Here is a 13,311-nt window from a genome sequence, read left to right as displayed (position 1 = left end):
TCCCTCTCTCACTGGCTGTCTCTCTCTCTGTCAAATAAATAAATAAAATCTTTANTTTAAAAAAAAAAAAAAAAAAAAAAAAAAGGTAAATGGAACGCGCCTCTGCTCAGCCCCAGTACCAGTGCCCCTCAGCCCCCACGGCCGGCACCTCCACCTCCGTCCGCAGGGGGCGCTGTGGGCGCTGCTGCAGGGCTGCTCTAGGCGGCGGCACAGGAAGTCTCATCCTCCCCTCACTTCCGGTCTCTGGCCCGGGCTTGTGCTGCGTGGAGAAGGTTTGGAAATGCCGACCGGAGATTTTGAGTGAGTTGGGGGTCGCGGAGCGAACCCTGGGAAGCGGTTTGGGGGTTCTGGGGGGTATCACGGGGCCTGGGTGCGTCGGGACGGCGGGGGCCTGGCTTCGCTGACCCAGCCTTCCCCTCCGCAAACTTGTCTTTGTAGTTCGAAGCCCAGTTGGGCCGACCAGGTGGAGGAGGAGGGTGAGGACGGTGAGTATGCCGGGTCTTCCCAGGTCACCGCAGCCAGTTCTCCAGGCCGGTCACTGCCGCCTGCTCCAACGTAGGCACCGCCGTCCGATCCCGCATCCGCCTTCACGGCCCTCTGCCCCGCGCCATCCTCCCTCCGGGCCAGCCTGTCGCCAATTCCAGATACTCGCTGGCCAGTCCCTCCCCTCCCATGCCACCGCCCAGTCCTCACAGCTGCTGCGGGGCGGAAGTTGTAACAGCCTGCCTCCTGCTTTTACACTGGCGCCGGATATCTTTATGGGCTGCTTTCATCCTTGCCATTGCTCGAGGTTACTACAGCTCCGCGTCCTGGCAGGGCTATCCCAGGGCACTTCTTCGCCAGTCCTCACCCTTGGTCCCGCCTTCCTTGGCCCCTGATGTGGGCATCATCCCCAGGGTCCCACCATTTTAGCTTGGGAGCCCCTGCTCCTCCAGCTCACCCCTTCTCCCCGCACTCCCTTTCCTAGACAAATGTGTCACCAGCGAGCTCCTCAAGGGGATTCCTCTGGCCACTGGCGACACCAGCCCAGAACCTGAGTTACTCCCGGGAGGTGAGTGACAACGTCTGCTCCATTCGGGGCTGCCTCTCCCCAGCGGCATTCCCTCCTGGTCTCAGTTCCCTCACCTCTTCTCTCTCCCAGCTCCACTACCGCCCCCCAAGGAGGTCATCAATGGAAACATCAAGACAGTGACAGAGTACAAGATAGATGAGGATGGCAAGAAGTTCAAGGTGAGGCTGGAGGAGGAGGTGGGTGCCCCTGGACTTGGGGGCACTTGGGCAGGGAGGGGATGGTGTGTGGGTTGGGTTGGTTGGCCCCAGGAGCCTTGAGACACAGGAAGTCCCAGCCTGTCCCCCCACTTCCACAGATTGTCCGTACCTTCAGAATTGAGACGCGGAAGGCCTCAAAGGCTGTCGCAAGGAGGAAGGTCAGACCCTTCTCCCCTTGTCTTGGGGACTCTCCCACGGCTGATTCAGAGGAGTTAGGAATCTTTTTTTTTCTGATACGTTTATTTTTAGAAGTGAGGTCTAACTCTTTGTCCCTATTGCGTTGGAGCACAGCTGAGGTCAGGGGGCTTTGGTGCTCAATTGGGGGTACTGAAAAGTCCAGCGTGCAGAAATTGGGTGGGCTTAGATCCTTAACTCCTTTCCGCTTGTTTACCAGGAGGAACAGAGCCAAGCCCTCCCCTCAGGTGGTCATAGGAGCTCCCATTTAACTGGGCTGTGTGCTTAGGAAGGAGTGATAGCCATAAATGCATTTGACACAATTTTCTGTGTACTGCTGTGTGCTAGACCCCAGCGCCAGGTGCTTTGCAGGAAGTGTTCTCTCATCCGTTCCCCCTAGCTATCCTGAGAGGTGAGGGGCATTTGTGGTCCCCATTTTATAGAGGAGGAAGCTGAGGCCTAGGTTGTTTTAGCTCAAGGCCCTCACAGTCTGGGTGACCCCTGTGCACCCCTGGGCATCACTTCCTTGTGGGAGCTGGCCCACCTACTGTCATGGGTCCCCCAGGAATGATTAGCTGTGGCGCTGTTTCCTCCTGGACCCTCGTTCTCTCTTCTGGAACTTGGGGCCAGGAGCCGTCCCCGCCTACTGAACTGGCATGAATCTAAAAGCTGGCATGTGCTAGGAGTGGGACCCGCTAGGAACAGGAACTGTCATTGTCACCGCTATGGGGGGCTTTTTGGGAGGGTGAAGGATGTGGTTCAAGACTCGGGCACCCTGAAGGGGGCTACCGTAGGTATGGGGTGCCAGTGGAGGGGGGTCCCACTTGCCTTACCTGTCCCCCATCCCACTCTGAGCCCAGAACTGGAAGAAGTTTGGGAACTCAGAGTTTGACCCACCAGGGCCCAACGTGGCCACTACCACGGTCAGCGATGATGTGTCCATGACGTTCATCACTAGCAAAGAGGTGAGTGGGGTAACAGGGCAGGGCCGGTGGCCATGACGGTGGTGACTGGGGCATGGCAACCTCACGCTGAGCTTCTGCTCACTGCCCACCCAGGATTTGAACTGCCAGGAAGAGGAGGACCCGATGAACAAGCTCAAGGGCCAGAAGATCGTGTCCTGCCGCATCTGCAAGGGCGACCACTGGACTACCCGCTGCCCCTACAAGGACACGCTGGGGCCCATGCAGAAGGAGTTGGCGGAGCAGCTGGGCCTGTCCACGGGCGAGAAGGAGAAGCTGCCCGGAGGTGCCTGGGCCTGGGATGTGGTGGCAGGCTGTGGTGGGGGGGAGGATTGTGTGCGCCTCCGGGAGAGATCTTGGTCTTTACCTGCTGTGACGGGCTGTCCATGTCGGGAAGTTGTCATCTGTCACGTTGGCACCAGCACTGCAAGGCTGTGGCTGTGGCCTGTTGGTGTGAGAGAGTGAGACCGGCCAGGTTGGTGCCGTGACTGCGGTAATGCCATCCACCGTTCCGTGTTGGGTCCTGGCATACCATTCCTTTGCATGCCTGTGTGTCTACGCGGCGTGCGTTTGAGACTTGCCAGCTGTGATTGTGCTGCAGACTCTGTGACCAGACTTGAGCGTACCGTGTCTGTCTGCCACAGATGTGCCCTCAGCCCTGGGGGGTGGTATATGTGCGCACGTGTGCAGACTCGCATGTGACCGCAGTCCATGTCCTTGTCCTTTGGTGTGATTTGTTGATAGTGGGTTGAGTCTAGACAGTTCTAACACCTGTGACTTGGTGCACAGCACGCCTGTCACCTGTCCCTGCCATGTTCCTGTGTGTTGGAAAGCTGAGCGTTCTAGACCTCAGCCCTGTGTTGCCTTGGATTGCATCGACCCATGGGTTCTTGCTCTCACTTCCTGGATGTGACTTTTATGTCGCTGCGGCTGGCGGGCCTTGGAACCACCAGATGCCCGTGGCTTCATAGGTGGTCCCTGGGCTGGCTCAGGGCCAGAGCTGCCAGCATCCTGGGGTGGATCTGTCCCTCCTCTGTGCCAGCGTGTGGCCTGACCCAGCTGCTTTGGTCCCCAGAGCTGGAGCCTGTGCAGGCCGCCCAGAACAAGACGGGCAAGTACGTGCCACCGAGCTTGCGGGACGGGGCCAGCCGCCGTGGGGAGTCCATGCAGCCCAACCGCAGAGGTGAGTGGCAGGTGGGCACCCCTTAGCCCGTGATTGTCCTTCGTTCAGCACCTGGTTAGGGCTGTCCTCTACAAGTTGCTGCTCCTTGCCTGTCTAGCCGACGACAACGCCACTATCCGTGTCACCAACCTGTCGGAGGACACTCGTGAAACTGACCTGCAGGAGCTCTTCCGGCCCTTTGGCTCCATCTCGCGCATCTATTTGGCGAAGGATAAGACCACTGGCCAGTCCAAGGTGGGCTGGTGGCCATGGGGATTGGGGACGGGGTCACCTGTCCTGATTGTGCCCTGAGGGCCTCTGACTCCACCCCCCTCCTCCAGGGCTTTGCCTTCATCAGCTTCCACCGGCGGGAGGATGCCGCCCGCGCCATTGCTGGGGTGTCCGGCTTTGGATACGACCACCTCATCCTCAACGTTGAGTGGGCCAAGTAAGACCTCTGCCACACCCCTGCGTCCCCCGCCTTTCACAGCCAACACTCGGGTTGACCTTGGGCCCCACATGGGTTTAATAGCCCCCCAGCCTGTTCTGAGGTACAGGTTATTTATCTTTCTCTTCTCGAGGAGGGGCCGACTGCTCATCTGGCTCGGTGTGCCCTGCCCCCCCCTGCATTATCACAGAGGCCCCAGTTGTATGTGGCAGGGGGGTCTCGGGATTCCCTTCAGGGCCTGGAGCCCTCACACTAGCTGTCCTCACCACTTGTCTCTCTCTCTCTCTTCAGGCCATCAACCAACTAAGCCAGTTGCCACCTTTGCTGCTCGGCCCCGGCCACAGGACCCCGTGGCCATAGAAGGTAGCCCCCGAGTGGAGGGGCCTCTCGGCAATAAAAAGGCTCCAGTTGTCACATGCTGTCTCGTTTATTCACATTATTCACAGAGGTCACCTGCTCTGTGGCTAGTGGGGCCAGCCCTCCCCGGGTCAGTGCTGTGGGCAGAAATTCAGCCGCTGTGGCCTGGGCACTTGCCGGTCCCCCAGTGGGTCTTTCTGTAAGGGAAGCAGTGGTGATTTGGGGCCCGTTGGCGGTTCAGGGCCAGGGGCCTCCCGGGCTCTCGGCCCCTATTCTGCTGGTCCCAGTGCCTTGTGGTGAGGAGGTGGCAGCTCAGAATGTCAGGTTGTGGCCTCAGGGGCCTAGGGCCCCACGGTTTGGGGAGTGGCTGTGACATTGAGGGGCAGGACTTGGCCAGAGCTCCCAGCGTCCTCTGGGGTTCGGCTCCCCCTGCAGCCGAGGCAGCTCTGGTGGCAGCAGCCCAGGCTGGGGGCCACCGCCATGTAAAGCAGTGGGTGGACGCAGATGGCCACAGGCATGAGGCCACGCATGGCCTGGTGGCTCACATAGGTCTTCTGATCCAGGGCTGCTGTGGCCTCATCCACGCTGGCAAAGGCCGGGCAGCGGGCCCTCCAGCGCTGCCGGGCGTACACATTGAGCACCTGTGTGACATAGTAGGGCACGTAGGAACTGGCATAGAGGGCCAGGCCGCTGGCCACCAGCACTGCCACGCGCAGCTTCTCGGCTGCCGTCATGCCGTGGCTGCGCAGTACAGCCCGCCCGAGGGCGCCATAGGCCCCCAGGGTAAGCACCAGCGGCAGGCCGCAGCCCAGCGCCGCCAGCACCAAGCTGTAGGCTCTGTAGGCCTCGAGCTGGTGGTCATCCGCGGTCCCCAGGCACTTGGTGCAGGCCTCGGGCCTGACCGAGGTACAGCCGCCTGCCTCCAGCGGCCTCTTCAGGTGGGAGAAGCGGAGCGTCGGCGCGGCCAGCAGGGCTGCCAGTGCCCAGCCAGCGGCGCTGATGGCCCAGGCATGCTTGGGCCGCAGGCTGCTGCGGGTGAAAAAGGGGTGGACAGTGCCCAGGTAGCGGTTTAGGCTGATGCAGGTGAGGAAGACGACACTGCCCAGCAGGTTGCAGGTGAAGAGGAAGCGCTCCAGGCGGCAGGCGAGCTCCCCGTACTGCCAGTTCTTGGGCGGGTAGAAGTAGGCAGCCAGTGGGAGCAGCGTCAGGCCGTAGAGCAGGTCGCTGATGGCCAGCTGGGCCGAGAAGACCACGGCTGGGTGCCACGGGCGCTGCTCCCGGGTGCCAAAGCGGTAGAGGGCCAGGCCGTTGCTGGCCGCGGCCACCAGGAACTCAGCCACCAGCAGGGGCCACAAAAAGTCTTCCTGGAAGCCACTGAGGATGCGGTCAACAGCTGCCGAGAAGTTGGCTGGGCAGGACTTAGCACCTGTGGGCAGGTGGGGTCACGGCGTGAGCGCTGTCCCTCCTCACGTGGCTCTCACTGCCTTCAGACCACCTGCCGTGTGCCTGGTCACCTAAGCCCTCTGGGGGCACTCTTTCTCAGTCCCTTCCATTACCAGGAGCGGGCACCAACCACACTTTCCACAGAGGGAATCCAGCCCAGAAAGGTCAGAAGCCTGCAGTCTTCATGTGATAGTGACTAAGCTTGCTCAGCGTCCTGAACCCTCAAGAAGGGCGGTCACTGCCTTCACAAGAAACACGTAAGCCAGCAGTGATAAGCCAGAACCACCAGTCCCGAGGTGGGGGGGCAACCCCCAATGGCCCTCCTCCAAGACTTGACGGATCAGCAAGTCTCACTGCCGCCACCTTCAGAATCGGGCACAGCCTCCCAGTTCCAGACCTCATCCCTACCTGTTCTCCTCACTGCCTCCCCAGGGTGCCTAGGGACACCTGAGTCCGGTTGCATTCCTCTACTCCATGACCTTGTGGCTCCCTCCTCACTGGCAGGAAAAAGCCGTGCTGGCTTCTCCCACCGAGGTGCCCCAGGAGCGAACGCTCCCTCTCATCTCAGGCTCTCGGTGACTCACTCCCTACGGTCCTTCCCACTCGGGCTTTCTGGCTCTTCCTTAAGGCACATTCCACCACAGGGCCTTTGTAAGGATTCTCTCTGCCTGAATCACCAGCCCCCACTCACCTCCTGGTCTCTAGCCCCGAGAGGCCCGTTCTGACCCCTCTAACATTGAGAGGGCACCCGGTCCCCAATTTCTGCAAAGCCCATACTTCCATCTGACCGCTGTCAAGTAAAACCCCCAGGACATCTGGGGGCAGGGAGTGCCCCGCCATTGGCTTCCCAGTGCCCAGAACAAGGCCAGGGACTAGGGGTGTGGGGGAGAACAGGGATCCGGCCCGGATTCCCTTCCACGTACCAACTGCCTCAACTGCAGGGAAACAGCCTGTTTCCAGTCTGTCCGGCAGGCTCCGTGCCACTGGCTCCGTGCGAGATGCAGCACCCCTCCCCCGCCCCAGACTGCCTGCCCCGCCACACTTCGGCCTCCCCATCCCATCTCTGCTCTGGGAGGAAGTCCCTGTCCAGACGTGATTAACTCCCTCCCCTCCACCTCCTGCGCACCAGCCGCCCCCCCTCAGTCCTGGGTGGGGTGAGCTGCAGGTGCCAGGCCCCGGGACCTCCACCTGGCTCAACCGCCCCGGCAGCGTCTGCTCCTCACCTGAGGTGGCGGCAGCCATGGCCCGCGTGCCCAGCCTCTGGGTTCACTGCCCACGCCGTGCTAGTCCCCAGTGCGAGTTAACCAGAGCCCTGGCTGGCTCCTCCTTTCCCCACAGCTCCACCCTCCTCCCCTCAGCGCCAGCAGCTCCACCGACAGCCAGTACCAGCTCGGCTTCCACCGCCCCCTGGTTTCCTTCCTCTTCACACCCTGCGCTCCAGAGCGGGCCAGTTACAGGCTTGCAAGTAACCCTGGGGGGTGCTGTGGGGTGGCCCAGGGCCAAATCTGCCCATCAGCTTCACCTGTGAAAGAGGCCCCGCACTCCCACCACTCAGCATGGGGGAAATGAGCACAGGCTGGGGGCAGAACCCTGTCCAGTTCCCAGAGACTCCTGGCCCTGAGCCTCTCTGGGCTTCACACACACAACTCCACATTGCCCCATTCCAAATGCAGGCTCAGATTTATGGGAAATCAGACATTTACCACAGTGGGAGGTTGGGGAAACAGCTCCTTTATGAAAGGAAACCCAGGCCTGCACCTAGAGGTCCAGGCGGAAGCCCAAGGCAGAGTCTTGTGGGCCCCAATTTGGGGCATTCCAACCGGTGCTCCAGCTTGGCCTCACCCTGCTTTCTTAGGTGGCCGTGCTTGGCCTCCCCTGCGGTCCCAGGCAGCTCCTCTGTGGCCCAGCTTGGCCTGGCCCCGCTGGGGCCCGCCCTTGGCCTTTGGAGGCCTGTAGTCCGTGCCTGGCCTCCGTTCCTTTCCTCGCTGCTTCTTGCCTGGGGGCCCAGCAGGCCGTCTTCGTTTGGCTGCCTTCGGGAACATGTCTGTGGGGAGAGACGGCGTCAAGGCCACCAGGGCACAGGTACAAGCCCAAGGTTCCCAGCTGCACCAACCCCTGCCACATACCCTCATCAGGCTCCTCTCCCACCGCCTGGCGGAAATACTCAGCTTCGTCCTCCTCTTCCTCCCGCTGGCCAGCCCCCTCTGTCTCTGGGGCGACACCAGGATCCTCAGCATCGCTATCCTCATCGGCCCCTGCCCGTGCCCGCTTCATGCCTGCCAGGCTCTTCTTCCTGGAAAGGGGTGGCAGTGAGGGTGGCAGCCTGCACCCGGGACCCCGCCTCGCCAGCACAGCCCACTGCCACACACTTGTGTGCCTCCCGCTGCTCCCGCTTGCGCTGGACGTTCTGGGCCTGCTGGTCCTGCCTCTGGGCCTTGAGCCGCAGCTTCTCCTCCTTGGCTGCCAGGATGGCATGCAGCTCCTCCTCTGTCTTGTGCACTGAGGAGGAAGAGACGTGTCACCACGATCCAAGTGTGTCTGGTGTGACCCCCCTCCGCGGGCCTCAGACTCCCAGCCGCGTGGTTCGCAGCCCTGTTCTCACCGAAACTGTGGAACAGCACGTTCCCCTCCCCCACGCCTTCCTGGATTTTGATGAGCTGCAGCGTCATCCGAGGCCCAATCTGCAGAGACGAGGGGAAGAGTCAGCTCTTCCTCAGGGCTGGGAGCTGCCAGAAGTCACCTCTGCCACCGGGCCGGGCCGGCCCCGGGGCTGGGCCTCACCTCAGTGAGCCGCACAGCGCTCTGCTGGGCCCGCATGTTGCCGCGCCCCGCCACAGCCTGGGGCAGCTCTGTAATGTTGTGCTCGCCGTCCGGCTCGGCCTCGCTCTCGGACAGCCCGGCGCCCCTGTGCAGAGGACACAGCAAGGTCAGCAGGGGATCGCAGGCTCCTGGAACAGCTCCGGGGTCCCAAGACTGCAATGAGCTCCCACCCAGTGCCCTCCTCACGTGGCCAACAGCTCGCTGATGTCCTGCAGACGGCTCATGTTGGGAAACTTCTCCTGTAGAAGCTTCTTCATCCCACGACTTGCGCCCACAGGAACGACTTTGATGCTACTGCCGAAGGCAGGAAGTGAGGAGGGGGTTAGGAGTCAGGAGACTGGAGGCCAGCTCTACCCGCCTACCCTTCGCATAGTGCGTCAGAGCGTTTACTTTGAGACTGAATAATCACAGAGCCTCAGCCAGAGTGCTGTCATCAGCCGCACCGGAAAGCCCCCCGCTCCACCGGCCCCGTACTCACTAATGACGGAAATCGAGCTCCTGCGAGTCGGGATTGTAATTGATGAGAAGGCAGCGCTTGATGGCATTGAGGTTCACCTGGAAGGGACAGACGTGGGCACCAAACCACGTGAACCACGCGCAGGCTTCCCTGTGTGCCAGAAACCCACCAAGCCCAGGCCATGGCCATACTCCAGAAACCTCCCAGGGACGGGGTGTGGGGTGCTGCTAGCGCTGTGGGGACTGATGGACTGGCTGGGCGCTGGCTTGAAATCCTGGTTCTGAGGCCCACTTAAGGTATCCACACCAGACTCCCTGATGATCAGCATCTAACAGCCTAATTTGAGACCTGGTGCCAGGAATTAGGAACGGGGGCTCTGGAACCAGACCAGTTAAAAAGTTAAAAAAAATCCAGTCCTGGGACACCTGGGTTGCTCAGTCGGTTAAGCATCTGCCTCCTGATCAGGTCATGACCCCAGGCTTCCTGCTCAGTGGGGAGTCTGCTACTCCCTCTCTCTCTGCCCCTCGCCCTGTCCTAGTCTGTTAAATTAAAAAAAAAAAGAAAGAAAGAAAGAAAAAAAAGGCATTTCATGCTTAAAAAAAGAAAATCCAGTTCTACTCCCTGTATCTAACCTCAGACTAGACTTCACCTATAAGCCCATTTCTCTATCTGTAAAATGGAGTCACAACACCTACCATGCTGCTTAGACCAACACTCAATGCACACTCCAGAAATAAAGGACCATCAGCATTATTTTCCATCTTTTAGAGAGTAAGGTAGCTCATAAGGGAGCCTCTGACCCAGTGTCATGGAACATACGAATGAGATTGGCCCTCAGGAACTGGAGCTCTCAGCCTCAGTGCTGGGAGGTGAAGACTAAGCAAACAACCTGAGGGCCTATGTGTGGGACCTACTGGACTGTCTGCCCCAGCCCCCCTCATCTGCCACCACCCCAGGCTCAGCTCACCTTGTGCACATTGATGGAAGGGAACAGGTTCTGGAACATGGTGGCCATGAGCTTCACGTGCATGCCGTGGGGGCCAAAACTGTTGAGCACCAGGAGGGGCGGGTGGGCAAACTGCTGCTCGTGCATGCGGTGGCGGCGCAATGAGGAGATGACGTCACGCACTAATGTGTACTGCAGGACACGGGAGGGCATGTGGTTGGCACTGTCCCAAACCCATCCTCTACCCAACACAGCCCTCCTACCACCTCTGATCCTTACCTTGTTGATCCGGAAGGTCAAGGTGGGGCCTCCTGGGAGGCGCATCAGCTTCTACAAAAAAAAGGACTGGTGAGAGTCAAGGCGTCCAGCTAGGGAGCAGGGAGTGGGAACCTCTGCTCCATCTCTTCAGCGCGTTTACTTTGAAGCCAGAATCATGGCAACTCAGAGGCATATGGGTTCATCATGAGAGCTGGGGGAGGAACAGGGCAGGGAGAAGATGAGGGCTGTGGGTATTAACTCACAAAGTAGATGTTGGTCTCCGTTTTACTCAAGATCAAGAAGTGTGTGACCCCAAGGGGGCCAGCCACTGCCACACAATCCTTCAGAGTGTTTTTCTTTCGTATCTGAGAATTCCAAAAACAAAATGGGGGGATCATAAATATCTCTTCTTGAGCAAAGACTATAAGCTGAAGCTTAATTTTTCGAGAAAGAGAAGAGAAAGGAGTGGAATGAGCCCGACCTCTAGAACTGATCAGACTTGAATTTGTCCCTTGTTTACTGTGCATCGTCCAATCTGCAAGTGAACCAACTGGGCCCTGCGACGTTAATTAACTTCCTCCAGGCCTTTGAGCAAGTTTCCACCCTAACTTTGCTAACCCGAATCCCTTAACCACCAGCCTCAGGCATCCAGCCACGACCCCCGCTGAGTGCGTTCATCTGCGCGCCCTCGCTTCTACCCCCCAAATCCCTGAGCGGCAGGGACGATGCTCCCCATAAAGGTCCCTTTCTTCAGCCGAGACTGAAGCCACCTCCGCAACCGCGAAGACGGGGCCCATGGCTTATGGAGGTGAGCTGGGTGGTGCAGACCTGCAGGCGGGTGGCGGTCAGGGGCTCCATGACCCGACGCAGGTCCAGGCTGAGCTGCCGGACTCCGCGACCCGCGCGACCCCGCGCGAACACGAACGAGTGCGGCTGCGCGGCGTAGGCCTCGAGGTTGCGGAGCTGAGCCTGGGCGCGCGCACGCTTCTGGTGCCGGGACTGCGAGGGCGAAAGACGAGCGGTCAACGCCACGGCCGCCGGGGGTACCCCCCCCAGCCCCGTCCGCCCCNCCCCGACCCCCCGGCCGCCGTGCCTCACCCGCCCCGACTGCCCCATGCTGCCGACTCCTCCAGCAGGACCCTTCTGCCTTGTGCTTCCGGCGTTGCGCCGCTTACTTCCGGCGCCGGCGAGGCGATCACGTGAGGCGTCACGCGCGGTGACGTCACCAGACGGGCATGCGCACCAGGTGGCGGCGGGCCGGAATCCACGGAGGGGTCGCTATGGAAACACCTGGTGCTTGTTTCTACGGAAACCGGGCAAGACTAGAGTCTCAAGGAAGAGAAATGAACCGTGGGTTCGAATCCTACCTTGTCCCATTTGCGCCAGCTGGGCGAATTTGAGAGCCACTTTATCCACTCCAAAGCTCCCTCCCACAAGTATCCTAAAGGGAGGATGGTAATCATGCCTCCTCTGAGCCGCGAATTTAAAAAGAGGTTGTATGCACAATGCTTGGCACAGCAGGACCAGGCCCTTGGGGAACAACCAGAGAAATGGGTAGAGCATGGCAGTTAGGCATGTGGGCCCCCAGCTTCTGAGGGCCAGCTGTCTTCCCCGGAGGCCCTGTCTGCAGCTGACAGATGGAAACTCTACATCACCTTCTGGAAACTTAGGGCAAGGCGGGCGCTTTGTGAATAACTCACCTCCTCCCTGTTTCCGCTCAAAGCCCCAGTCTTGGCCTCAGGCCTCTGGCTTCTTCCCCAGAACCTTGGGGTGGGGGAAAGGGACACCCCCAACGTCTCTTTCCCTGTGCCATTGGTTTCCTTCCCCCATATGCTTCCCCTCCTTCAGCTGACTCCCCTCCCCCATTTGCTTCCCCTGTCCTGATTCTCCTCCCCAATTCTTTCCTCTCTTCCCCCCTCCGTCTTTCCCTCCTCATTCCTGTCTTCTTCCTATCTCTGTCTCCCTCTGCCCCAACTTCGTCTCTGCCGTCAATTGTCTCTCATCACCTTCAAGTTTTGATCTCTCCTGTCTCTGTTTCTATCCTCATTTCTCTCTTCTCATCCCTCTTCCTGACTCCCCGTCTCTATCTCCCCCATGACTCTCCCCTCCTCTGTCTCTTGTACTCTCTCTCCCTTCTGTCAGTCCCTCTCCATGACTTATGAGGTTTCTTCTATGCTGCCAATGGAGGAAGCTGGAGGGGGCTGCGGGTGGGGGGCCAAGGGGCCCAGTGTTGGGAGGGCCCCAGCCCAGGCCTGGAGCCCAGCCTGGCAGCCTCTCTCAGATCTGGGACGACCATTTCCTCTTTCAGCCCGGGAGTCCACTCGGGTTACGAGTTCAGGACGGTAGGAACTGGGCGAAGGAGACTGCTCCCTGAGAGTGTGTCTGCAGGTCGGTGAGGTCTTTGTGCAGGTGGGAGACCCTAGTCTGGGTTCTGGGGGGCTCGCATGAGTCTCTTTGTGTCTCTGAGAAATGACTGCATGGTTACTTCCGCCTGTTTTTGTCCCTGCATGATTTGGCCTGAGGATGTGACGCTGTGTGTGGGAGACAAATGGGAACCTGTGCTCCGTAGTGGGCGGGTGGGTGGGTGCCAGGGGTTCACCTACTTAGTACCTCTGTGTGTGCCGGTGTGTATGTATCTGACACACAGAACAGATGTACTTCACGCACAGGGTATTTTCCTGTAAGTCGTGCCGTGTGTGTGTGTAGCCATATTTGAACACACAGTTGCTGCCGGAATCTCTGCTGTGTTTCCATTTGTGTCTTTCTATGTGCCCATGCCAGGCAAATCCGCACACACACGCACACGCGCGCACACACACACACACACACATTCCATCTGGCTATCTTTGCAGCTCTGTGCAGCGGTTTGCATGTCTCGTGCGTCTTTGTGTCCACACTGTTATGGGCGCCTGGGTGTGTGTGAGGGTTATGGTTATACGTGTGTGAATGCCGGATCCGAGTTACCTGGGCTGAGTCCCATCATTGTCCAGCCGTGTGACTGCAGACAAGTCACTC

The 13,311-nt window shown here is 59.7% G+C and overlaps 3 protein-coding genes and 2 non-coding genes across 8 annotated transcripts; 1 reads left to right on the top strand and 4 right to left on the bottom strand.

The window, feature by feature from the left end:
* Positions 1 to 206: 206 nt before the first annotated feature.
* On the top strand, positions 207 to 4,429 carry EIF3G (eukaryotic translation initiation factor 3 subunit G). 2 transcript variants are annotated; one of them, XM_002921379.4, is made up of 11 exons: positions 207 to 300; positions 439 to 485; positions 968 to 1,051; positions 1,142 to 1,230; positions 1,368 to 1,427; positions 2,304 to 2,408; positions 2,502 to 2,691; positions 3,481 to 3,588; positions 3,686 to 3,822; positions 3,909 to 4,015; positions 4,307 to 4,429. In XM_002921379.4, the coding sequence occupies exons 1-11, from the start codon at positions 281 to 283 to the stop codon at positions 4,320 to 4,322; spliced, it is 963 nt and encodes a 320-aa protein (XP_002921425.1). In that variant the 5' UTR covers positions 207 to 280; the 3' UTR covers positions 4,323 to 4,429. The 2 variants fall into 2 exon arrangements, with proteins under 2 accessions (XP_002921425.1, XP_034513638.1); XM_034657747.1 differs by lacking the exon at positions 1,368 to 1,427.
* On the bottom strand, positions 4,427 to 7,028 carry P2RY11 (purinergic receptor P2Y11). Its single transcript, XM_034657746.1, has 2 exons — positions 6,739 to 7,028; positions 4,427 to 5,798 (listed from the first exon to the last, which is right to left on the bottom strand). The coding sequence occupies exons 1-2, from the start codon at positions 6,869 to 6,871 to the stop codon at positions 4,714 to 4,716; spliced, it is 1,218 nt and encodes a 405-aa protein (XP_034513637.1). The 5' UTR covers positions 6,872 to 7,028; the 3' UTR covers positions 4,427 to 4,713.
* On the bottom strand, positions 5,662 to 11,477 carry LOC100476971 (suppressor of SWI4 1 homolog). 3 transcript variants are annotated; one of them, XM_034657743.1, is made up of 13 exons: positions 11,395 to 11,477; positions 11,125 to 11,295; positions 10,560 to 10,661; positions 10,318 to 10,368; positions 10,060 to 10,230; positions 9,114 to 9,190; positions 8,822 to 8,929; positions 8,597 to 8,720; positions 8,418 to 8,496; positions 8,185 to 8,314; positions 7,942 to 8,108; positions 7,658 to 7,859; positions 5,662 to 5,798 (listed from the first exon to the last, which is right to left on the bottom strand). In XM_034657743.1, exons 1-13 carry the CDS (start codon positions 11,410 to 11,412, stop codon positions 5,792 to 5,794), a joined length of 1,407 nt encoding a protein of 468 aa, XP_034513634.1. In that variant the 5' UTR covers positions 11,413 to 11,477; the 3' UTR covers positions 5,662 to 5,791. The 3 variants fall into 3 exon arrangements, with proteins under 3 accessions (XP_034513634.1, XP_034513636.1, XP_034513635.1); XM_034657745.1 differs by having other exon boundaries at positions 8,822 to 8,926; XM_034657744.1 differs by lacking the exon at positions 5,662 to 5,798 and having other exon boundaries at positions 7,496 to 7,859.
* Positions 9,003 to 9,082, bottom strand: LOC117802139. Its single transcript, XR_004625189.1, has one exon. It is a non-coding gene; the product is annotated as a small nucleolar RNA U105B (small nucleolar RNA).
* LOC117802135 lies at positions 10,428 to 10,514 on the bottom strand. Its single transcript, XR_004625185.1, has one exon. It is a non-coding gene; the product is annotated as a small nucleolar RNA SNORD105 (small nucleolar RNA).
* Positions 11,478 to 13,311: the final 1,834 nt, after the last annotated feature.

The sequence above is a fragment of the Ailuropoda melanoleuca genome, chromosome 4, assembly GCF_002007445.2.
Source record: "Ailuropoda melanoleuca isolate Jingjing chromosome 4, ASM200744v2, whole genome shotgun sequence".
Classification (NCBI taxonomy): Eukaryota; Metazoa; Chordata; class Mammalia; order Carnivora; family Ursidae; genus Ailuropoda; species Ailuropoda melanoleuca.
The sequence above is the reverse complement of the archived record's forward strand: the minus strand, read 5'-3'. Positions and strand labels throughout refer to the sequence as shown.

What these genes read in the sequence shown, in the direction of transcription:
- EIF3G (XM_002921379.4), top strand. Translation starts at nt 281, where the DNA reads ATGCCGACCGGAGATTTTGA. An exon ending in AGGATGGCAAGAAGTTCAAG is followed by an intron (nt 1,231 to 1,367) that starts GTGAGGCTGGAG and finishes CCACTTCCACAG; the next exon opens with ATTGTCCGTACCTTCAGAAT. An exon ending in GAAGGAGAAGCTGCCCGGAG is followed by an intron (nt 2,692 to 3,480) that starts GTGCCTGGGCCT and finishes TTTGGTCCCCAG; the next exon opens with AGCTGGAGCCTGTGCAGGCC.
- P2RY11 (XM_034657746.1), bottom strand. Translation starts at nt 6,871, where the DNA reads ATGGGGAGGCCGAAGTGTGGCGGGGCAGGCAGTCTGGGGCGGGGGAGG. An exon ending in CCCTGCAGTTGAGGCAGTTG is followed by an intron (nt 5,799 to 6,738) that starts GTACGTGGAAGG and finishes ACCTGCCCACAG; the next exon opens with GTGCTAAGTCCTGCCCAGCC.
- LOC100476971 (XM_034657743.1), bottom strand. An exon ending in CGGAGACCAACATCTACTTT is followed by an intron (nt 10,369 to 10,559) that starts GTGAGTTAATAC and finishes TTTTTTTTGTAG; the next exon opens with AAGCTGATGCGCCTCCCAGG. An exon ending in GAGCTCGATTTCCGTCATTA is followed by an intron (nt 8,930 to 9,113) that starts GTGAGTACGGGG and finishes TGCCTTCGGCAG; the next exon opens with TAGCATCAAAGTCGTTCCTG.